The sequence below is a fragment of the Orbicella faveolata genome, unplaced genomic scaffold (genome assembly GCF_042242905.1).
Source record: "Orbicella faveolata isolate gen_17 unplaced genomic scaffold, um_ofav_v1 contig_3, whole genome shotgun sequence".
NCBI lineage: Eukaryota > Metazoa > Cnidaria > Anthozoa > Scleractinia > Merulinidae > Orbicella > Orbicella faveolata.
In genome coordinates, this window is record NW_028301558.1 from 20,910,212 (window position 1) to 20,935,000 (window position 24,789).

The window sequence follows — 24,789 nt, forward strand, 5'->3', positions numbered from 1 at the left end:
CCAATAAAACGATGAATTGAAGTCTTGATACCATTGTTTATTATCTACACTGCTCCTCTCAGAGTCGAGCGCTCTATAAATTTATTCTGTTCAAGTTCAAGAAGTATATACATATATATATATATTTTTAAACAACCTCGCCAAGATTTAGGTGTGTGTGGATTTTCATTCACGCGTCATTCGGAGAAGTCTTTCACCCAAATTTATGGAACTTTCAAAGGAGTCCCTTTACCTCGGAAGGGTACCAACATGCACTTACGTCCAGAAATGCACGCGGTGACGAAAATGTCAGATTTGACAAAATTTCGCCAAACTGGGTGAATGTTTATGGTTTTGACGATTTTGGCGAATTTTAGTCAAATTTATCAAAGCGAAATCAGCTTGGCAGAATTGACGATTTTGATGACTTCTCGCCAGCCACAACTATGCAAATTATCTCAGAGACGGCCCTAACATGTTTGCAAATTTAACGATCGCGATTTTGGCGATTTTCTTGCAAAGTACATCATCAGAGATGGGCCTAACATGTTGGCGAATTTGACGATTTTCATGCAAATTGTATCATGACCTAGACACAGGCCTAACATGTTGGCGAATTTGACGATTGTTTTGCAAATTACATAGTTAGAGATGGACCTAACACGTTGGCGAATTTGAGTTTTATGCAAATTGCATCATGGTCTAGACACAGGCCTAACGTGTTGGTGAATTTGACATTTTGGCGATTTTGACGAAATTGGCTAAATTTCGTCTGTATATATATTTCCTTCCTTCTAAAAGCGTGATACCCGAGTGGATTGGAAAGCAATATATATTTCCCTCGTTCTAAAAGCGTGTCACCCGAGTCAAACGGAAAGCAATCTATATTTCTCCCGTTCGAAAGCGTGTTACCCGAGTGGAAGGGAAAACAGAGTATATTTCCCTCGTTCTAAAGCTTCTAACAACAAGGGAACAGAAACCATGCATTATATATTTTCCTACCTCTACCAAAATATGTACGGGTATTACTGAGACTTGCAACGAATAAACAACATTTAACACTCATTCAACACTCGTATAGTTTTGTCAACAACTTTAACGAAATGTCGTCAGAATACATACATACATACATACATACATACTGTTGCCAAATTTGCCAACTTTCTGGGGCCCCTTCTAGCAAGGTCATATCTATTCACTCGTATAATTTTGTCAACAACCTTGGCGAAATTTCGTCAGTCGTCACTTTGGCTAAAATTCCCACAGATTGACAAAGTTCGTCAAATTCGTCAACAAAATTTCGTCAAATCTGCCAGTTTCGTTACTGCATACATTAAGGGAGCAGTTTGTTCCGTTTTCCCTGAAACCCGTCATTCTTGTCGAGAGGCAAATTTGACATGTCTATGAGATGGAAACATGAATTTCTGTTCGAAATGTTCGAACCAAGAAACCAGGGTTTACCTTTATAGAAGTTGTTTTTTTTGTTTGTTTTTTTTCCGGGAACGTTATAGTGGAGCGAGGCGAATAGCACTTTACTTACCATTTACTTACCTCCGAACCTAAATGGGAGGGATTTTTCACAAAATGGAAAGCTACAAGTCGTTCCTCGTCTCCAGATTCTTTCAAACGTTCTAATCCAAGATGACGGACTTATAAAAAATCTTAAAATACCCTTACACGGAGACGCAGAGAGTATACATTAACAAGTGACGTTTAGCATGAGTTGCGCCAGTTTGGATTATGCACGGGGCTTCCAGAACAAAACAAAGCACAAAAATTGTTCAATCTATCTTTATTGAACCTTGTAGAAACCTTATCTAAACAGAAATTACAGAATGATAATTGCGTATGCGCTGTGTAAATTAAAACAATCAGTCCCAGACGAACAAATTAATCGAAAATACGTAGTCTAAAGTTTTCAATAGTAAAAATCTCATACCTAAAACTATAAAATAGGACTATATAATAAACAGATGAAATTCACTCGACAGAAATGCAAAGTCAAACTTGTTCAACAAGGGTCATGAGTGATTAAATTTCGCAAGATGTAATCAAAGAGGAACTGGCATAACCGGCACGTCTAAAATCTTCAACACTGCTCTATAAACTTTTAAAAACAATTTTAATTTAGTTTAAAAGCATTTATTGCATATTAAGCAATTTCCCAATCACTGTTACGTTAGTCAGGGGAGTTAACTGTGCTAAAATAATACTGTAAGTTTTTAAGTAAAATTTAAAGGTGTCAAAATAATGCACTGATACTTTCTAAATGTATTTCTAAAAAGATAGATATTCTACGTCTCAAGGTGTTCATACTACGTAAAATACTACAAAGTCCCAACGTTGTGTAGCCAGCCACAAGAATCACTATTAAACAATGGATGTTAAGCGGACAAGTCAACAGCCCTTTTGTAACACTCACACAAAAAAAATTGTCAATAGAGGACTATTCATTCTAAGCATTCAAAAGGTCTTAACAAAAAAAAAAAACACATAAGTCAGCCAGTAATCTAGAACGTAAAGCACACAGTAATCATCGTGAAATAAAATGTTATGTGTAAGCATTATTTAATAAGACTTTACAACTACAGCAACATCAATTTGCAAGTTGCTGGCTAAATCTACTTTTTTTTAAAATTAAAAATGTTAGGTTTTAAAACATTCTGGCAAAATTCTAAAATTTTTAAACACCGCAAAGTGGAAAAAGAGGAACAGAATGGTTTACTATAGATATAACTATGGAGAAACAACATCAGGAAGCCAGTTTGCTTTTAGAGTGTCTAACACTTTATCATCTCCAAGGTATTTAAGAAATAATTTACATTCTTCAGAGTTTGTGTCTCGAAGAGTTTCCTGATCTGGATGTTTGATAAGGGACTTTGTATCTTGCAGTACCTAAGAACAAAAAAAATGACGTCATGGCAATAAATTATTAATGCTCGAGATCATAAGCTTCTGTTAAGATGAAAAACCACTCAATAAAATATCCAAATTATTAACTTAAGTCACCATCGCCTTTCAATACATTTTTCAAATTTTGATTGAATTAGTGATTCCTTGAAAAACAGTTTAACTCTTAAACGTTAAATGATTTGCAACATGCTATCACCATTTCACTATTTGAATGTCCCAAAAATCAAACCAAAACACCTTACCTATAGTTATTTCACTATTTTGGAAACACTAATGGAAGACATTTCCTGGGCATACCTCACCACTAGAAACACTACTCCCTATGGGATTATCCATGCACCTGGTAGTTTCTACTGCCCAGGTAAAAGCAAGTCCAGTACATCATGTTCTGCAAATCTCTCACCAATAGGAGGTACATTATCCCTAAGAATATCCAACCCCCAGAGTACACCCACGCCTTGGTAATACCTCATTCCCTGATATACATTTGTACCACTCCACACTCTCTGGGAGCTGTTGATGAAATTTACCTTATTAGGCATAGCAGTCATAGCTTTAACCCTGCTGTCAACCTGTTCCATAAAATTACCAGGTTTCAAAACCTCCATCACAAGTCCATTCTCCCATGCTTCTGTGGCTGCCATTTTGTGGTTCAACAACAGCATTGACATAGCCTATTTGAAAGTCATTATAAATAAAAGACAATAGATTACCTTGTGAACTTTCGGCCTGTTGTTATCTGTAATGAATATTTCCTATTAGAAAAGTAATTACTTTCTTCATGAAGTTTGTTGAAAATCATAAAGAACAAAGTTATAAAATTTCTTACCTGTCACATGAAACTTTTAACACTAACTTTTACTAGTTGGAAAGTAATATTTAATATCTTTCTTCAGGCCTTTTGGTTGCAAAGTGCAAAATTTATGCTCTTCCATTCAAGACATAGCAAATGTGAGCATTTGGTGAGCTAATCTCACAAAATTTGAGATACCATTTACAAGATTAAGACAAAAATAAGAAGGAAATTTTTAAATTGTGTCTTAACATCACATTTTGAGCAACAATTTACAAGAACCTTTAGTCACTAACTGCCTGATTCCATTTTCACCAGAATGTTGTGTTAAAGAAATTGCCAAAAATAAAAGCTGAATGTTGCAAAATGACAAGGCAATTTAATTTTAATTAATGAATTAATCACATATTAAGATGATTTCTGCTGAACATTCGAGCAATCATGGCAAAAACAAAGATACCAAAAAAACCTCACAGAATGGCAATATTTTGAATGCAGTTAAGAAGAACTTAACAAGACTTAAGCTCTCATTAGCTGACCCTGCGAGAGAAAATTGAATTTGAAGTTATCCATCTTTTAATAAAAACGGACATTTCATGTCAGGTCAAACCACAATAACATACACTTTAAGCATTCTTACGAGGTTTGACACTATCTTTCTCAAGAATGCTTGAGAACTTAATCCCAGGGTCACTTGAGGAAATGAATCAAAGTGAGCTGTTTCAAGTAGCATTCAAAAGGTTACCGTGCTATGAACAGATTCTTAGTACATAATTTTTGCAATTACTGCTCAAACTTTGATCGGAATCCGCCTTAATAGTTTAAGCACTTGCCCCAGTTCTCCCGAGTAAGGATGAGAGAACAGTAGATGAGCATCCTATTGGTGGATGACCCCACTTGGTAAAACATGTCTGAAACACTGCCTGAAAGTAGCAAACAAAAAAATCAATAATTAGCCTTTAAGAAATTGAAAATAGGACAAAGAGAGAGCTGTGCATAATGTGCAAAGGTTTAGAATGTCTCTTTTCTGATTGCAGTCAAAATCGATATTGCTCGTTTTTCTAATTGCTTATTGCCCACCTTATTTCTCCACCCTTAGTAAACTCACTTATTTTGATGTAGTCTTAAAACATTAAAATCACTCTTTGCTAACAACTGTTATAGCTTTTTCAGCAACACTGGAAATCAAAGTCTGAGGTGTTCAAACAATGTTTGGAAATTAAGATAAAAATACAAAATCAAGAATTTTGTACCAACCTTATTATTAGCATACACCACATCACACAAAGCCAGAAGGGCCGTACCAAAACCCAAGGTGTTTCCGTTTGCAGCTGCTACCAGAACTTTTGGGAAACTGATCAACATCTCAACTAAAAGTCTGTTTTAAAAAAATTACAAGGCATATTAAATATAGTTAATATTGTTAGTGCAGTTGATTACATATTAGCTAAGAATAGCCTGTATAGAAAGAAAGTTATATACGAATTAGGTATTTTGTAAGACATGTCAATCTTGTTCAATTCTTGTCATCCTTATTTCTCTATAGCATTATGTCCTTGCAACCTATGTACATTACAGTACAAACTGGTTGCTGAAAATTCTTCCCAAAATAAATATTTTTGTCCTGCTTGGGTTCAAAAGTGATGAAAAGTTATTCTAGGGACTGAGGAAATGTGTATGCGCATTCAGATTGTCCCAGGTTGTACATTTTTGAGCATGCAACATGAAGTTTCATTGTTTTGGGCAAGTAGTAAAATGTATCAACCTGCCAAGAAGACTGTTATGTTTAAACGTCTAAGAAAATTAATTTGAGAGAACTTAGATTTACACATCTCACTTGAATTTTTCCACCATCCTTTTGGCCTCCTGGCGTTGATGTGTCATGATCAACTGTTGATAATCCAGGCCACTACAGAAGCTGTCCCCAGCTCCTGTCAGTACAACAATACTGACATGTTCTTCTTTGGATGCTTCATGAAGAAAACCAGCAAGTTGATCACACATCTAAGGATTGGACAACACAGCGACGCATGAGCCATGTTTTACAGTGTGACTACTTGGGCCACCTAGAAGAAAACTAACCAATCAAAACATAAACTGAGAACAATGGACTGGTAGCTTCTTGTGACAGCAAGTAACAGTCTGTTTGATGTGAAAACATCACGAGGAATTACCATAATAATATTATAAATCTGACTTGAAAAAAATTAGCTTGAAAACTCATTTTGCAATGTTCAACTAAACCGAAAACGTTGAAGAGCATACAAAATTTAGGAAGGAAACTAACCAATCAACAAATGGCAAAGTTTCCTGAGAGGTTCACAACTCCTTGCACTTTGTTGGGTTTTCAGTTTTGTTGCAGTCTATTGTGGTATTATTATGTTATTGGTTTATTTAAGAAAAAGATCGCTATCCTTTGTTCTCAAGTAACACTCTGATTGGTTAACTCTTTTCCAAGTGGACCGGTTCAAATAGTCGTGCTGGTTCAAAGGCTGTATAAAGTCTTTCAGCCAAGAAAAAAGTGCGCATCTTTCCCAGCTCCCAACAATCATCTACATCTTCACAGAATGTGTTAGGGAAATTTATTTCCTTTTTTTAACCTGGAATAGTGCTTACTTCACTGTAGCTTAGAAATGTTCTTTGTTAAAGTTGAGATACTCTCACTGAAGAATGTATACCGTCAACTATCTCAAGATGGGGACCACTGTAAGCAGACACCTCCCTAAGGCAGTCATAGCTGAATGAACTTGTTTGTCTTGAAATAAATTCTCATTAAGGTGGACACTTCTCCAAGGGAAACATCACTGGCCAGGTTGCCCTAGCTGAATTTTACTTGTTTGTCTTCAGTTTAACTAATCTCATTAAGGCAAATGTCTCTTTAAGGCTGACTGCTAGAACTGGTCCCCAGGATGTCCATCTTAGAGAGAGTGTACTCTAGGCAAATGTCTTGAAAATTATGCCGGCAATGAGAGTCGTTCAGACAAGTAGCCAAGCTAGCATTTCAGAGGGGTTTCATAAAAGTTTTTTTTAGCCGGAGGCCAGCTGGCTTGAACCTCTTAGTGAGGAAAAATTTCCTCTTGATGGTCAAACCAGGCAGGCAAAATCATTCTCACAGCAAGTCAATTTGCCTGGTGCCCGGCCCCTGATTTCAAGCATGAACACTCTCAAAATACAAACAAATTTTCATAGGCCACTAGACAAATAAACTTAAATTAGTTATATCAGGGTCATTTATTGAAAAAAAAAAAAATAATGACCGACCTCAGTAGTCAAAGCATTTTTCTTTTTTTCACTACACAAAGTGATTTTCCAGACACTTCCTTCTTTAAGGACAGACACACACTCATCTAGGACACCATGCATACGAGTGGTGCGTGTTAATCTTGATACTTCATCATCACCTAGCTCTGCTATGAGTGACCGAGTCAAACCATTCTTTCCTATGCGACCTGGGGACTTTTTGCCACCTTTCTTGATGGTGTCTCTTTTAGGACTTTGGCAAGGAAGTCCAGAGAGAAGAGTTTTTTCAATAATCTGTCCATTGAGCGGACTTGAACGAAGTCTTTTTGCTTCTTGACCAAACACTTCACATGCTTCATGGATTTGTGATCTTTTCTTTCCTCTTCCACGTCCTCTTTGGTATTTTTTAAGTTCATTTGCCATACTTTTGACTTTCAAGATCTCATCAACCATTTCCTTGTTTGCTAGACCTCTAAGCTTCCGCTTGTCAATATCAGTGACTTTTCTTAGTTGCCGCAATTCAGGCTTGCTGGATTCCAAATGAGTAACACAACTGGCATTTATTCCTAATGAAAAATCAAAAAAGGTTACAGACTCTGGTTTAGACGGGGGCGTAGCCAGGATTTTTCAAAGGGGGGGTCACACTGTGTCAAAGTGAGGGTACTCACCAGATTGTCCGGGCATTTACTGTTGGAGGTTGTTTGCTTAAAAAAAGGCTTACAGATGGGGGGTCACAGGCACCCAGGACCCCCTGGCTACCCCCCCCCCTTGTTAGACTGGGTAGCGGCTGGAGTTAAATGTATGAGTGATTTAGCTTGTAGAACTGTAAACATTTCCTTGGCAGCTTCGTGATCACAGGCTCTGCTGCTGAAACAAAAGCACTCACAGGTGAAATCATGGTTGCCATAGGTATCCTTTGACTTTTCCCTGATAAAAATGTGTGGTTCCAGAAAATATCCATACCCCCCCCCCCCCACGGAGGTTTTTTTCCAGGTTGACCCCCACCCCTCAAGATTTTCCATTCCAGGGGGCTTCACAGTATTCCCCCCACCCCCTGGAATTTCCATGATTTTTCTACTTGGCCACCCCCTAACCCTCGGAAATTCCATATCCATAAAAAACAAGACTTAACTCATTAATAATTGTAACAAAATTTAGCCGCAGCTGTTTATAGTTACATGATAGAAGTTTGGTTACGAAGTTTTGGCCTTAAAATTATGGTGTTGTCACGGAAAACTTACCTCGTTTCCGTTGGTAACAATATCAACAGCCATGCATCGCCTGTCACGTCGCCTACAATTTTGTGCGCTTCGCTGCTAATGACGTCAAAGGCCAACAAGTTGCCAATGGATATGGAGCCAGTTGCTCGTGATAACAACAGGATTTTTACATTAAAAATTGGTGACCAAACTTTCGTCCCGCCCTACTCAACTGATAATCATAGTAAGTACCCTCTGTCAAGCCCCTACAAGAAAATAACCGTCCTGGGTGTTAATTGAATCATTATTGTTTTTAGTCCCTCATGTAGTTACCTGGCATTGGGAACGACTTGGCCATAAACTCCGTGACAGTGTGGAGACAAGGCAATAGATTTTCAACAGGTTCCCACGTGCTGTACAAAGGGTCGTAATTCTTCCAGTGAACAAGATATTCTTCCTTTCCAGATGATGTTCTGCGTCTTCCTATTACTTTATCAACCTGTGAAAATAACAAAACAATATGCAAGTAAGCTTATTAGCTTTATAAACAAAGAGAATTGTACAAGAATTGAAAATAAAGTACTTTTTCACCTCGTTTATTTGTTTTAAAACAAGACTTGGCTATCTGCATCCATAAAGATTTAAGAGCATGCCGTTTGTAAGCTAATTTTTAATCAATAAATCTATGAGCTGGTACAACTGTAGTATAAAAAAACAAAAACTACACGTGTTGATCTCGAACAAGACGAACAAAAACATATCAAATGTTGATTTAAGTCACTTGGAAAGAAACAGTATGTAAACGTAACCCTAAACAGAGTGATGGGATTTTTGTATTCAGTTTTAGGCAACACAAAGAAGGCATCAGATATCGAGGACCACCGAGTAACTAAGCTTAAGCAAATTATGCCCAAAGCGAAACTGTCATTTCCAATGAATGAATTAACTTAAAAGAATACAAAATACAGCGAAATAAACCTCTAACAGCACCATCAGAATTTTCCAATCCAGTCTTTAAGTATTAATACCTTAACAGTGGGAGTTACTATGAGATCAGTTGATAAAGACCGCAAGATTTATCGAAGTTTTATGCAATAATTTGTGCCACTCACCTCATAAATCCCATCGGCCATGTTGCGCAGTCTCCGTTAAACTTGCGCGCCAAAATCGAACGCACGCGCTAAAACATTTGCTCGATATAACGCCGCATTCGATTGGTCTTTCGAGAATAGCAGATCAACAAAAGCTTTCAAACCACCTCCGAAAATCGGTACCTTTTTGAAAGGGTGACAAATTACAAGTTAAATACTTTTTACTGTTGTAAATTGCCTTACTTTAAAACAAACGTGCTCATTGCGATCGGAGTTCGAACTGACCAAAATCGGCCAATAATCAAAGCCGATCTACTTCACTACCCACGTGACTGAAATTCGATTAAAAAAATACCCCGCCACTTTCCCGTACGACGGTGGCAACTTATCTGTGGGGTGAGCTGAGAGATCTGTCTGTTCAAGAAAATGCCACATTTAGATCATAGTATAAGGCTGGACTTTAAAGATGTGTTAATTCGACCTAAACGGAGTACAATCCGCAGCCGAGCTGATGTAAGTTAGAAGTCAAATCATGTTTTTGATTTTCACACGTGAAGATGTAAATTTCCAACACGTACTGGGCTTATTGTACATTTGGATTTTTGAAGACCACCAGCGATCGAAACAACCCCATGGGGCGTCGTTAATTAGGCTTGCCTATGAGCTACCGGCCCATCATTGTGGTTGAAAATGAACAAGCGATGGAATATGTTTTCCAGTTGTGCTCCCCGTGCGTAATTTTCGTTTAATAACATGGCGGTATAATATGTAAGCTTATTTTTCAGTCCTTTTGAAGAATGCGCCGTTACTAATTAACATAATTTTTCTTGTGGTAATGGCAGGTTGAGCTTGCTAGGCACTTCAATTTCAAGTATGCGAAGAAGAAACTTCCAGATGATGTTGTTCCCATCATAAGTGCAAACATGGACACCATCGGTACATTTGGTATGGCTGTGGCTTTAGCTGAGGTAAACAGTTTTGTTTTTCCGCAGAAGTAGTCGTCAGATATCATATTTTCAGTAGACTCGTGCTAGCTGGAAATGTTAGGTGTCTACATGAAATATGTCTAACTGTAAAATAGTGGATGTTGTCAGAGGGAGGAAGAAGGGGGAAGGAGATTTCACAAAAATATATTCCCCCACAGCAGAAGCTTTTGTGACACCTTTGAAGGTATTGAATGAAAAAAAAAAGGGGGGGGGGGGGGGGGGAGGGAAATGTGTTGTTTTAGAACTGATACATCTCACGGGTGAAAAACATTTTGAGCCACACCCATAAAACAGGATCTTGGTACCTCTTAAGGTTTTTTTTTTCAAAATTTTCGACGAGCACCTATGTCCTTTTTATTTGAGAGTCCCTCCTCCTGGGATATTCCATCTATGCAACTATGTAACCTGTGGACTCTGTAACCTGAGCAGACTCCCCAATAAAATGTTATAGGGGTTACTTGTCATACCTTTCAGGAGGTACCATTTGTTGATTGGTACCACTTAGGATGCGGCACTCCTTCTAACCATCGCTTGGGGTATGGAGCCTCAAAATCTATCAGTGCCAGTGGATTTATTGTTGTAGGATTGGTACCCCTTAGGGGTGAAAACGCTTTGCACTCACACTCATTGGCCCCCCCTTTAGAGGTTCTTTTCAAAATTTGCAGTGAGCATCCCAATCATTTTTATAGGGAAGTCTCCCAGGTATACACAGTCTTCGAAAAACGGTTGAAACATGCTCTTTGTGGGAGGCATGGTGGTTTAATGGTTAGGGTACTGTTCTAGCCCTGGTCAGGGTCCTCTTACAGTACCTTTCCCAGATGTATAAATGGGTACTGGCAAATTTAATGCTTGAAAGTGGTGTAGCCAGGATTTTTCAAAGGGGGAGTCATACTGTGTCAAAGTGAGGGTACTCACCAGATTGTCATGGCATTTTCACCACCTGTTGTAGGTTGTTTGCTTAAAAGAGGCTTATAAAAAGGGGAGTCATGGGCATGGGCCCTTGCTTGAGGGTAACCTTGCAATGCAGGGGGAGTAGACATACTTGGAGTCACTTAATGTTATGGAAACCAGTTAAAATGATGTAACTTTATTGAATTGAATTTTCAGCACAAGCTTCTGACAGCAATTCACAAGCATTATCCTCTGGAAGAATGGGTCAAGTTTGGTAAAGAAAACCCAAGTGTTTTACCAGTAAGTTCTTTTAATAAACTGGAGTAATTTGGTCATTTCTTTTCTCATTTCCAGTTAAATTTGTAAATAACTAGTTTGTAAAGACAAAAATCATTTCTTCCGATCATGTTTGCTTATGTTTTGGTTTGTTAATGTATACATTATATTTTCAGTACACCCTTGCAAGTTGTGGAATGTCAGATGAAGATCTATTAAAGTTGCAGCAGATTTTAGATAATTGTCCCACAGTTCCAGGAATCTGTCTTGATGTTGCAAATGGCTACTCTGAACATTTTGTGGAATTTGTCAAAACTGTCAGGAGCAAGTTTCCAGATCACATCATCATAGTATGCACATGGTGATATATAATTATTTTAACCATTTAGTCCCAATATATATCTTATTAACCAAGCAGTCAGATACTGATCTCTGTGCAGACTAGCAATGAGGGTTCAATAGGTTTGTAGATCATCAAAATCAATCAGTTTATTACTCCAGTCAGTTCACAGAACAGATTTTGAGTAGCATCCATTTAACTATTTTATAAATCAGATTACAGCTTTAGTGACACCACATTAGTCTGTGTTTTCCAATGATCGGTCATTCTACCAGAAGTAGACGTGCCACTTGCTCAGCCATTTAGTTATTAAGTTAACCAAATACTTCTTAAATTGTTACTCAGGTCTGTCATTAAGGGCCATAACCCATAACACCTGTTACGGCTGAGTACGCTTGATTTTCCCTCTATGCTACGGGTGAAATTGCCTGTTGTTGATAGAATTCAACCACAAAGTAACAAGTTTGCTATGGGTGTGGAGAACAAGGCTACAGGTGACTCAAAACGTAATGCCAGCCCTGGTTACACTGTACTTGTGCTAAGAGCTTACGTAATAGAAAACTAATGGAACTCTTCTTGTCAGGGAATTAAATCAGTTAAGATGTTTCTGAAGCTTGAAGTCTCTTACTAGTGTCATTTCTAACTCATTCCTCTGTGTGGTAACTTTTCACAACTGTAAGTGACCCCTCTCTCATACATTGGTTTTGTCGTACCATTAGGCAGGGAATGTAGTGACGGGTGAAATGGTGGAACAGTTGATTCTGAATGGAGCTGATATCATCAAGGTTGGCATAGGACCTGGTAGGTGTTAACTTATTAAGAGTTAAACACCCTTCTATTGGCTAATGGTAAAGTCTGCATATGAGCCAAGTGGCCCATCAGGCCGGAGCTTATCCTGGTTTCTGTAGCACGAAGCAGCTAGGAGTATTTCTACCCCCCCGCCCCTGGATGGGATGCTAATCCATCGCAGGGTTTCCCCACCATTAAATTTGCTGGTACCCATTTATACACCTGGGTGGAGAGAGGCACTGTGAGAGTAAAGTGTCTTGCCCAAGAACACAACACAATGTCCCCGGCCAGGGCTCGAACCCGGACCGCTTGATCCGGAGACGAGTGCACTAACCATGAGACCACCGTGCCTCCCTTGTTGGCCAATAGCTGGTGAGAAAGAAGAATCAAATGGAAGCTTGTTCAAGTTTGATAGTCCTGAGTTGATGTAAGTCAATATTGAGTTACGTCAGTGAGAACTGACATGGCTTATTGCCTGACAGTGTGAGTCAATTTTCATTGATTTACAATGTACATGTAAAGGTGTAAAGTTACTACTGGTGCTTATTGTACACCTGTACTGACATGGAGACTTTTGTCTTCACAGGGTCTGTTTGCACGACCCGCAGGCAGACTGGTGTGGGTTACCCACAGCTGAGTGCGGTGCTAGAGTGCGCTGATGCTGCTCATGGCCTCAAGGGACATATTATCTCTGTATGTACACACGTTATTGTTTTTGCAACGTTCACATAGTAAGCAGCAGAAGGGATTACAAAGCAACCTTTGGCAATGACATTGGTGCTTTTTTTTCACTGATGATTCTTGAATACAACATGACTTAATTTAGTAATCAGTAAATAATGTGTATCACCTCTTTACATTTTTTTTAAAATCAGCTTTTGGTCATTACTGCACCTTTCAATATCACATGAACTCAGAAATTCCAAACCTAACTAATGATCCTGTTTTTTGCTGCTGTCAGTCATTATTATGACATTAAATTCAACGAATCCTAAAAATAAGAAACAAACAAAATCAATTGCAGGGCTGTCATTAAATTTTAAGTCACCTGTAGCATTGTTCTCAACTCTGGTAGCATGAAACTTGTTACTTTGTGGTTGAATTCTATCAGCAACAGGCAATTTCACCTGTAGCATCAAGGGAAAATCAAGCATGCTCGCCCATAACAGGTGTTACGGGTTACGTCCCTTCATGACAGCCCTGGATTGAAATCTACCAATCGCAACCCACAAACGTGAACTGTTTAACCTGTTGAAGTGAAGATCTATTTTCTGAGACGTACACTACTGGGTTTTGACAGCAGCGAAAACTCAATTATTGTTGTTTGAACTGTCACTCAGTTTGCATGTGATTGAAAGGCACAATAAAACATGACTTTTGTTATTTTGCAGGATGGAGGCTGCACTTGTCCTGGTGATGTCTCTAAAGCCTTTGGTAAAATTGTCTTTTTTTTTTCACTGATTCACAAATTTTCATCAGCAATTATCTTCCCTCTAAACATAACTTCCCTCTAAACATAACTTCTGAATCAAAAGCAAACTCCAGCTGCTGTCAAATGAACATTCAAATTACACGATCGAGATTACAGTTTTTAAGTATGCTTGATGTAAACTGTCTGACGAGTGTGTTGCTTGAAATTAGAATCTACAAGTGCGTACTCAATAAAGTTTCAACCATGCTCAATTTAGAATGGCAGCCTTTTGTATCTGCTGTGGAATACTTCTTGATGCTGAATAGTTCTTGATTACATGATTGGGCATACTGTTCTTAAATATGTATGATGTAGACTGCAAAGCAAGGAGACCTGAGTGAACAACAATCTGGAAAGAAATGCTTTTTATTCTCGAGTGTAAGTCTATATATACCCACTGGTCTCAGTACCCTGAGAACTGAAGGAGGAGGAGGGGATTCATTAGCAGATGACTGTTAGCATCGGCAATCTTTTTCTTTTTTTAGAAGGAGAGGTTGGGGTGGGGTTTTTTGGGTGGGCCTAGAGAAGGGGGGGTTATGTTTTAATTTTTGTTTGTTCGTTTCTGTTAGGTGCTGGTGCAGATTTCGTTATGATGGGAGGCATGTTTGCTGGGCATGATCAGTCGGGTAAGGAATGTCTGATTATCACTGATGATATCCCTTGATCATAAAGCTATTTCTTTTACCATACCTTCATTTCAAGATGCCGTAATTCAAAACATTTCAAAGTGAAAATGAGTTTGATTTACTACGATTCAAAATAAAATTTGATTTTCATACAAGAGGTTTTGAAGCAGAGACACTAAAACATAAGTTATGGCCTGTTTGCATGTGTCTGGGCTTGTAGTCTAGTTGTTAGGTGAAAAATACTGGCATATAATAATTATATAACATATGAAATAAAATCTTGCTAGTAACAATAAAAAAAAACCCTTACTATTCTCTGTCGTAAACATCAGGTGGAGAGTTGATAGAACGTGATGGAAAGAAATACAAGATATTCTATGGCATGAGCTCGTCCACAGCCATGCAAAAACATTCAGGAGGAGTAGCCAATTATAGGTCAGTATTGTCAGGGTTTTAAAATTGTTTTACGTTTAATTATGACTCCTTTTAATTCTCCCAAAACCCTATTTCTGGAACAATTGCTGAATGATTCTGTTTTGTAAGAATTTTAAAATTTAACACTAAGTAAACCTGGAAATTGTCACAGGTTACAATTTCATCTGCAGACACAAATTTAAGAACCACCGTATACCAAAAACTAACTGACTACCAGGGTGCTAATTAAATTTCTGCAGCTTGAAGAAGGGCCCAAATATTTCAATTTTTGTTTTCTTGACACTTCTCTCATAAGTGACAAAACAACAAACCATGAAACTAAAACTCAATAACAGAAACAGAACTTTTATTTTACTTGGTAGAGTTGGCACTTGAGTGTTGCAGCATGGGAAAAAAAATGCAATTATTGCCTATCCACACTAGCAGACAAATTAAGAAATCACTTGTTTTGGACAAAATGAAGGACAATCAACTTTTTTTCTTAGTGCAGACAGGCTCGTAGTAAGATAATATCATAGTTTATAGATATTTAGGGAGGCGCGGTGGCCTCATGGTTAGTGCGCTCGTCTCCGGATCGAGCGGTCCGGGTTCGAGCCCTGGCCGGGGACATTGTGTTGTGTTCTTGGGCAAGACACTTTACTCTCACAGTGCCTCTCTCCACCCAGGTGTATAAATGGGTACCGGCGAACTTAATGCTGGGGGTAACCCTGCGATGGACTAGCATCCCATCCAGGGGGGAGTAGAAATACTCCTAGTCGCTTCATGCTACAGAAACCGGGATAAGCTCCGGCCTGATGGGCCACTTGGCTCGTATGCAGACTTTACCTTATAGATATTTAGGTTAAGTACAAACAACCCCACCAGCTTCTAATAGCTTTTAATTAATTCTCATTGTTTTAAGATAAAGGCTAGCTGCCTATAGATCTACTAATCGATAATGTTCAATCAATCAATGGCCAGCATCTTATTCGGAACTTTACTTCCAGGTCATCAGAAGGTAAAACAGTGGAAGTCCCTTACCGTGGAAATGTTCATGATACTGTCCGGGATATTCTTGGTGGTGTGCGGTCAACATGTACCTATGTTGGGGCAGAGAAGCTGAAGGAGCTTCCAAGACGTACCACATTTATTAGAGTCACTATGCAACTAAATAATGTCTTCTCTTAATAATTTAAGGTGGTCTGGTAAGGTTGTGCATCCCACAGGGTGGAAGTTAGTTTTTTATCGTGAGTTACTAGACGGTTTACTAGTTGCAAGTGTGCTGACCTGTGACAGGCAATCCTAAGGTTTCTCAAGATATTTTTGGCCTTTTTGCCCCCTTCTACCTAAGGGAGGTTATTGGAAATATTTCTGAGACAAGGCTTAACTGTAAAAATATTTCTTGTACAATGGGGGTGGGTTCAAACCAAATAATCTTCTATGGGAGGGGTATACAAGGATATTTTGTATAGTCTGCCCATAGACCCTCTATTTTGTCTCGAGTTTGTCAAGATCAAATGCAAAGTATTAACCGTGTGGGACATGATTGAGCTAAAATGCAAGGGGTGGGGTTGGGAAAAGACAAAAACTAATTATGATTTTAATGTTTTTGTTCACTTCGCAGTTGCTCTCTTGCTCCCACTGGCACATGTCCAAAGAAAAATAACTTGCAGAAAAAAAAACATCAGTCTTAATATTTTGTGGGGTAACATATTTTTGTTTGCCTACTATACAGTAGAATTCTGCCTGCAATCTACTTAGGTTATACCTGTGTATAAGTTCCTCCAAAGCAATTCTCAATTAATACAAACTTACACTAAATTGACTCACAGAAACAATTCGCTACATTGTATCCCATTAATTTTTTTCTTTGCCAACCCCTAAAAAATGAAAAACTTGGAAAGTTACCTAAAACCTATGGCACAAAATCAAGATTGATGATACACTATTTGAAAAGAAAAATCCCAAGCACATGTTAACTAACATGTGATAACTTATAATATAGCTTTGTAGCTTACTACCTCAGAGAAATGTTTTTCTAGGATCTTCAGTGATCTTTTTAATTTATCCCTAATTTATTGACATTTTCTGAACATCAACCAAAAATTGGTTCCTGTGTTGAAAGTGTATACTAAATGTTAGAGTTGCAGAGACTTATTTGATAGTAGGATTAGCACTTTGATGTGTAGTCAGTGTCTTTCAAACATTTGCGAGTTGTGCCTTAATGGCCGCAAAGATAGTGCTTTATAAAATGTCTGGGACTGAGCATTTCAAAAGATGATTTCTTCAAAAATTATAATAATTATGTACAATTTCAATAAATAAACTTGCCTGTCAATAGGAAGAATATTGACCATTAACAAATAGACAAAGATTAATACTTATACATATTTAGACTAAAGTATCACTTGAGACTTGTAAACAATCTCTTTTTCAGAACCATAATAAATTATTGTTCCAGTTTGAGTGTCCATATTAATGAATGCAGAGAGACTTTCTTGCTGTTGTTGGGGGCATTGCGAGTATGAATGTCAATACATTGTTGTAAGGCTTAAATGTACCCTGCTGCACATTGGAACCCCGTAAATCTGCTCACCAACAGGCCACAAAAATCCCGCTGCATTGAAGGGGTTTTTAAATAAGAAAATGACTGACTGAGCTTTTGTTCAGACCAGAATAAAGAGGCTGTATGATTCTGAGGTGACCCTACATACAAAGTGGCCATAATAACAGGGTCACCATAAGGCGTGGTTCCACTGTAGTTGTTTATTAATCAGGCAGTGTTACAACATACAGTTGAACCACTATTAAACGGCCACCTATTAAAATTTTTAATGGCCACCCCATGTTAAGCAGCCAGTTTTCCATGTCTCAAAATTGTTGTCACGAAAAAACTTAATATAACCCCTATTAACCAACCACCTCTACGAGGTGGCTGCGGCCATGTTTTGGTAGTCCTGGTGGGACTTTTCCATTGTCCTTATCCCTATTAAGAAGCCACCCAAAAGTTGATACATTTTTGGAAAAGGCCATGACAGCTAAGACTCCGAAATAGAAAGTTACCACTAAAAACTTTCAAACAATTGTTTATTGTTGTCTTCACATGATTCCATGCTTGTTCAATTTGTATTTGAATGCCAATTCCTGACAAACCCCTATTAAGCAGCCTCCTTCCATTTCCCAAAGGGTGGCCACTTATAGGGGTTCAACTGTATATTTTGATTTTTTCACAAGTGTTGCAGAATAAATAGATTAATAGATCTAGCTACTGATGAAAACTTTGTACTGTTTCATGTTTCACATTTCAAGCTCAAGCAATGAGTGATACTTGGGCAAAATTACTAATTTCATTCAAGTTAATATGAAATGAAAACAGAAATAAACGGTAAACTTCAAGTTTATTACACAAAACTATGTTGAAACAACTACATAACCTAGTAACCTAAAACATAAATACTAACATACAACTTCAACATTTTGTTAAATAATTTCAACATTGTGTAAGATCTGCATATTAGGAGATGTTCAATAACAAATAACTGTCAAGGAATAAGCAATCTACTTCAAAAAATTACATCAAGCATTAGTTTTGTAGTGTTAATTATCCATAATCTTTGGTAACTTAGTTATCAAACCAGGGTATTTTTAATAACTATTAACAACCTAAGATTTGAGACCTATTTGGCAGCCTAGCATCGTTTCCGTTATTTTTTATTCTGAACAAATTGATAAACTAGGTTTTCTGTACAAGGTGTTAATTATTGCAATTATCACTTTTGGAAAAAAGACAGGAACAACAGACTGCATGTCGTGAGTAAAGCTGCACAAAACACACTGAAAAATTCTGATTACAGTGGAACCCCACTTTACAGTCACCTTGTTAGTACCACCACTTTTTTGTCCTGGCAAAATGGCCCTACATTCGCTAATGAGAAAACCCTGTTAATGCGGCCACCCCATTAATATGGCCAACGACCACATTCTGAAATCCCAACCTGTATAATCCTTTGTAATTTTACCCCATTAATACGGCCACTCAAACCAGCTATGTTGGTCTTTCCATAGTTTCCAATATTTATATTGTATGACCTTGATTGGTGTTTCAATTGTTTAAAAATTTATATCTGCACTCTGATGTTTATTAAAGAACAGTTGTTTAGAAATAGTGCATTTAGGATATACCTTAGAGACCTCACTCAGTTTAGACCAGTCATGAAATGTGTAGCCTGTGTACATCCGTCCCCTCCCTTAAAAACAAAATCCCCATTTTTTTTTTCTTGGGGGGGGGGGGGGGGAGGGACAGATGTACACAGGCTAGAAATTTGACTCTACACCAGTTAAAATGGCCATCCTGTTAATATGGACGGCCTCATTTTCATGGCTCTTTGGTGACTGTACAAATGGGTTCCACTGTATTTTCTTGAGAATTTGAACTACATATACCAACAAATTATTTCAATCTGGAGCTGCAAATTACTTAATAATCTATCCATTGGTCATGTTCAGAGTACTTCTTAGAGAAGTGTGTTCTAATTTTCCAAAGCCATCATTCTTGAGGTTATATTATTTTAGTGATAGCAAATTGTCATCCAAAATTAAAAACTTAAGTTGCTCTCGCAGATACACCGGTGACCCTTGACCTAAAGCAACTGTAAAAATATACCATTAAACCTCCAGGAAAAAAGGTAAATCTGACTAAAAAAATTCAATTAAGTCAAACACAAAATAAGTTAATTAACACAATCCCTTCATCACAGCAACTCTAACTTGGAAATTACAAAGCATACAGTAGTTACTTCAAACTTAATTACTATACATCAAATCTGTGAGTAAATCAGATAAAACTAATAATTAATAAAAGTTTTTCCTGATGTACATTTAACTTTTCCTTTGATGTTCTCTGCTGAAATTACATAATATTGAAACTGGAAAACTTTGTGACTGCATGTATAACCTGTGAACAAAATTTCAATGTCTGTGTTGCTTGATATTAGCATCAGGCAAGTGTATAGTCCATAAAGTTTCAATCATGCTGAATTCCCTATGATTATCAATTGAGTAAGGCGCGATGAAAGTTTAGTCACCAGGGTTTTACATGAACACTGTGTTGTTGTCACGGGCAACTGGCTCCGTTTCCAGTGGCAACTTGTTGGCCTTTGATGTCACTGGCAACAAAGTGCGCATAATTGTAGGCAACATGACAGATGATGCACAACTGTTGATATTGTTACCAATAGAAACGAGGTAAGTTGCCATGACAACATCGCAATTTTAAGGCCACCAAACTTCCACCGTGCCTTACTCAACTGAAAATTGTAGTAGAATGGCTACCTTTTGATCTGAGAAGAGCATGTCATTCACCAAGTCCTGTGTGGACCAATCTTTCTTACTTTGTCACTTTTCCAGTCGGACAACCTTTTAGACCTGCCGCAGAATACTTCTTGATTTTCAGTTCAGCTCTACTTGAATTTACACAAGCTGTATAATAATCAACAATCAGTGACAGAACAGATGACAATGTTATTCTGTTAGACCTTTAGCCTTTAGTTGAAATAAACTGTAAAATAAAAATACATGAGCCACCACTTTTAATATTAAGTTACTGTATAGTGAGTTGAAGTGTAATGACAGTTTCTTAATAATTTAAAATAACGAAAACATATTACGCCAATGAAAATTTTTTTGGCTACTTGAAATAAATACAGGACTGTTACTTTGAGACGTACTGTCTAACGATTATGACATACACTTCATGAAAAATTACTTATTGATAGGTCACTTTGTTCTCATGTGATAACCAGACTGGACACTTATTTTGTATACTTGCTTATTAGTTATCTTACTTATAGCTGGCTCAATTCAATCAGTGGTGTTGAAACAGGGTTGATGCCTGAATTTGTACAACTTAAGGTAGCCAACTTGGACCCCCTGTGGACAGGTATGCACAACCACCCCCTCCCCCCCTGAGGAATAACCAGAGATCGACATTTTAGCTGGCACAGGAGGTTCAACTACATGTAGATATAAATTTTGATATGGCTTAGATCAAGCGAGCATCTACATTTTGATGCGATTCTAATGAGATTAAGCGTAAATTCTGGGAGAAACGTATACTTGGAAAAAATCCGAGACCCAGATGGGATCCCATCTGGGACCTGGATTTTTTCCGAGTACACGTTTCTCCCAGCATTTACACTTAATATCATGTTGTTGTTGTTTCTCCATTAGGATTCTAATGAGCTCAAAATATTACAGCATAACAGTTTTTTTTTTTATCAAAGATTGAATGAAATCATTGACAATACATGTACAATCATTTATTAGCACTTCCAACATGGAGCAAGGCAGGGTTAAATATCAAGTGGTTATCCTAAAACTACAGGTTGAAAAAATTCACAACTTTATGTATTAACTATACACACTATAAACTAATGATGAAACTATTTAGATAACTTCAGAAGTTAGCACAACCTACAAATAAATACAACTTAAAAGACATTTTTCTTTTTTATATATATATAGCCTGATTATAAATCTGTTTTAATCTACACGACTTTGTGTTCTATATAAAAGCACTCATCTCCATGACAACTCTATTTCACTTCTGTTTCCCCTTTTGCCCTCTTGACGTCAGGTTGGGACAGTTCAGCTTGTGTGTCTGTTCTTCCTTTTTGTGATGGATATTCCTCTGGCTTGCCGTCAGCTCCCTTTGGCAACATTTCCATTGGTGTAGTGCCATATAGCATTCCAGGCTGAACAAAAGGAGCTGGAGGCCTACCTGGTACAAACCCAACTGCAGCAACAAGCAATCCATTTCCTACAGAACCCTGCGGCATGACTGTTCCCTGTACAAATGTCTGCCCAGGGGGCATGGCCGTCATCAATGCTCCAGCAAGTGGTTGGTAGTAAGATGTCCCAGGTAACGGGAATCCCCCTGGTACTGCTGCAGTGGATTGCAGCGGATCTGAAGGTTCACCATCTGATGTGTTTCCTACTCCTTGTACAGGCTGTGTTGGTGGCACAGACCTATCAGTAGTGCTCTGAACACTAGCTTTTTCCCGATCAATATTTTGCATTGGAGGAAATGTTCCTGAATAGACAGCGGGAATGCCTAGAGGCATTGAGGATGTAACAACAACACCCGGCATATTTCCAGGTAAGGCTGTCATTCCAGCCATAGTTTGTGCACATGACACTGAGACAGAGGTTGCACTTTGACTTGTACCGTTGCTTACAGCAGGAGCTTTTGTTGCATTTGACAAGACACCTGGAGCAGACTGTGTTAGAGTAGAATTCCCTCCACTTACTTGTGTTGCTGGTCCACTTGAGAGTGCAACACCAGCTGGAATAATAGGATTGGACGGAGAGAGGAAAATGCACACATCACCAACTTTTAAGTGCTGACAATTAAGGTTGTATTTGGTTAGTGACTGCTCTGGCCTGCTCGAGGTCCAACCTTGGCCATACACAAAGAAAGGATGCTCAACTGGGCAGTTTAGAATCACCTGTAGGAATATGAGAGAGACAGTGAAGATCATTATTTAATACTTGATTCCACAGCATGATTCATTCAATAGGAAGATAGCTTATTGCAGGACTGAACCACCTTTAACCAGACATGAATCTCATAATCAAAATCTGTGTGCCTGAAGCATTAGTTTGTCATGAAAATGCATGCAAACTTAGGGATGGCAAATGATACCAGCCCTAGAAATGTATTACTAGTGCTGGATCATGTGTACTAAAGGCATCTGGAGTCAAGGGTTGATCATTACCGTCTATCGACCCTTGATCGATATCTTGGTCGACACTCGATCAACATCTCAACTGACAGCGGGTTGATAGTTGGCCAAGTGTCGACTGACTCATATGTAAAGTCTGTAGATTGACACTCAATGGCATGTCTGGGAAAATTAGTCGACTCTGAACTGACTTCAACTGAGATCTCAATCGAGTGTTGACCGGGTATTGATCCAGATGTCAATTGAGTGTCGATCGAGATGTCGACTGAGTGTTGATCGAGGGCCAATTAAGAGTATCAATCGACACTCGACTGGTGATACCTTTTAATAGTACACATGAGCCCAAGTGCCTGCTATTGCAGTATCTACATTACATTATTCAACTAACCTGTGTTTTAGAACTGTTGATCGTGAAAGTAACATGTGTACTTCCAGAATCTGAACCATCTTCTATTTTGACAACCGTGCTTGTCTCCAACTTAAGATCAGGACAGAGTCTTGTGCTGTGAATAAAATCATCTGTAATAAGATCTTCAACTCTTTTCAAATCTCCAGTAGCCAGCTGAATGATGGATCCTTTGATAAATGGTGGAGGTATCTGAGGGGGGGCTGGTTGAAACTGTCCCTGCATGTGCATCAGGGGACCTGACGGGTATGCTCCGAACATCGAAGAAGGCATTCCCTGACTAGGAAGTATGAATCTACTTTGGTTTCCAAGTACATGAGGTTGTAAAGGTTGTGCAGCAGGTAACTGTGTATTGTTTGATGGTACTTGATTCATGGCAGACTTGTTAGTGGCTAATTCTGCCAGCTGAGAAAGGTTGCTTGTGGCCAGGAATCCAGCAGAGTAGTGAAAGCCATTTGAAGCTGGAGCTGGAGCCTTATCGGCAGGCTTTGCCTGTGATGTGAATGATAATGTTGAAGTGCTGGTCTTTGATTCAGAACTGCTTGTTATGTTGTCTGGTTCAGCTTCAGCCCCTGATGCTTCCAATGCTGAAAGAACATAATTTTAAATAAATGAAGGAGATAAAATTGATAACCAACAATGCCCTGTTTGCAACATTTTGCTCCAGATCTGTAACTTTTCCATTTTTCAACCTCACATTTCTCCTTTTCTTGTATGGTTTAACCTTCTAAGGGATGCAGTCATGTATACAAGTGACGGGGAAAGTCCAAATGAGGGTCCTAAATTGTTAGACCCCAAAAGATTAGAGTCTTTTTCAGCTAAGACCAGACCCAGGAAAAGTCTAACAGCCCCTAAAAGAGAACCGGGTTGTACTTTTTGTCAACTTCAGAAGAAGGACTTGCCAAGATCTTTTAAGTCCAAAAGAGGTGCCACAAAACTAACTAATAACTAAAACTCTCATGCTTTTCTTTGTCCCATGTTCATGACGACTCACCTTATATCACTTTCAACAATCATGTAACCAGTTTTCATTTTCTCACATTTTAAATAACAAATAACTCTAAGGTAGTACACATTTTTTGTCATATAGAGTGGTTTTCATTGAGGTTTGTAAAACCAAAACCAAAGTTATCATTCTGGTCAATCACAAAGCAAAGGACACTGACAATCCAGCAGCATATAAAAACAGTAAAACTCGAAGCAAATTCATGTAGTTGACAGGAAGCACACCAAAAATGTGTGCAAATAAGTGATGATTTATAGGCTTTTGGTTTTACTTTTGATTGGATGAAAAAGTGCTACTACAAGTTTTTTTCTATTTTAAGCCAATCATGCAGTGCATTAATGTAAACCAAAGCAAACTCAAATTACTTTCAATAGTCAACAAAACACTGCTCTATGAAGACATTTTAATGCCTCGCATATAATACAAAATCAAACATGTACACACCTGTTCCTTCCTTCACTGGACCTTGGACCAGAATTTTTCCATGTGTAGATGTAGGCTGGGAATCTGTTTGACTGTCATCTGAGCGACCTGATGATGCCATTGACTCGGAACACTGCAGAGGATTTTCTGTAATGAATTCAAGCAAACGTCAACTCGACATTTAAAACATACCACTATTTTAAA

General features: G+C 38.2%; 3 protein-coding genes across 6 annotated transcripts in view; 1 reads left to right on the forward strand and 2 right to left on the reverse strand.

Moving 5' to 3' along the window:
- Positions 1–1,756: 1,756 nt before the first annotated feature.
- LOC110055305 (enoyl-CoA delta isomerase 3, peroxisomal-like) lies at positions 1,757–9,493 on the reverse strand. 3 transcript variants are annotated; one of them, XM_020761685.2, is made up of 8 exons: positions 9,237–9,493; positions 8,458–8,623; positions 6,947–7,491; positions 5,523–5,689; positions 4,943–5,063; positions 4,519–4,608; positions 3,423–3,566; positions 1,757–2,874 (listed from the first exon to the last, which is right to left on the reverse strand). In XM_020761685.2, the coding sequence occupies exons 1-8, from the start codon at positions 9,255–9,257 to the stop codon at positions 2,716–2,718; spliced, it is 1,413 nt and encodes a 470-aa protein (XP_020617344.2). In that variant the 5' UTR covers positions 9,258–9,493; the 3' UTR covers positions 1,757–2,715. The 3 variants fall into 3 exon arrangements, with proteins under 3 accessions (XP_020617344.2, XP_089153706.1, XP_020617345.2); XM_089297580.1 differs by lacking the exon at positions 9,237–9,493 and adding an exon at positions 9,153–9,224; XM_020761686.2 differs by lacking the exon at positions 9,237–9,493 and adding an exon at positions 7,594–7,789 and having other exon boundaries at positions 8,458–8,523.
- Positions 9,494–9,558: 65 nt separating this feature from the next.
- On the forward strand, positions 9,559–17,487 carry LOC110055306 (GMP reductase 2-like). Its single transcript, XM_020761687.2, has 10 exons — positions 9,559–9,728; positions 10,058–10,183; positions 11,309–11,392; positions 11,545–11,718; positions 12,428–12,509; positions 13,084–13,190; positions 13,889–13,931; positions 14,538–14,594; positions 14,927–15,029; positions 16,016–17,487. The coding sequence occupies exons 1-10, from the start codon at positions 9,642–9,644 to the stop codon at positions 16,194–16,196; spliced, it is 1,044 nt and encodes a 347-aa protein (XP_020617346.2). The 5' UTR covers positions 9,559–9,641; the 3' UTR covers positions 16,197–17,487.
- A 902-nt stretch (positions 17,488–18,389) lies between these two features.
- LOC110055313 (uncharacterized) overlaps positions 18,390–24,789 on the reverse strand; it is an 8,995-nt gene continuing 2,595 nt past the window's right edge. For both annotated transcript variants that reach the window (XM_020761694.2, XM_089297578.1), the window contains exons 2-4: positions 24,607–24,732; positions 23,139–23,743; positions 18,390–22,513 (exon numbers count right to left, since the gene is read on the reverse strand). In XM_020761694.2, the coding sequence (XP_020617353.1) occupies positions 21,602–22,513; positions 23,139–23,743; positions 24,607–24,732 (1,643 nt within the window). In that variant the 3' untranslated portion in view covers positions 18,390–21,601. The remainder of the gene's footprint in view (positions 22,514–23,138; positions 23,744–24,606; positions 24,733–24,789) is intronic.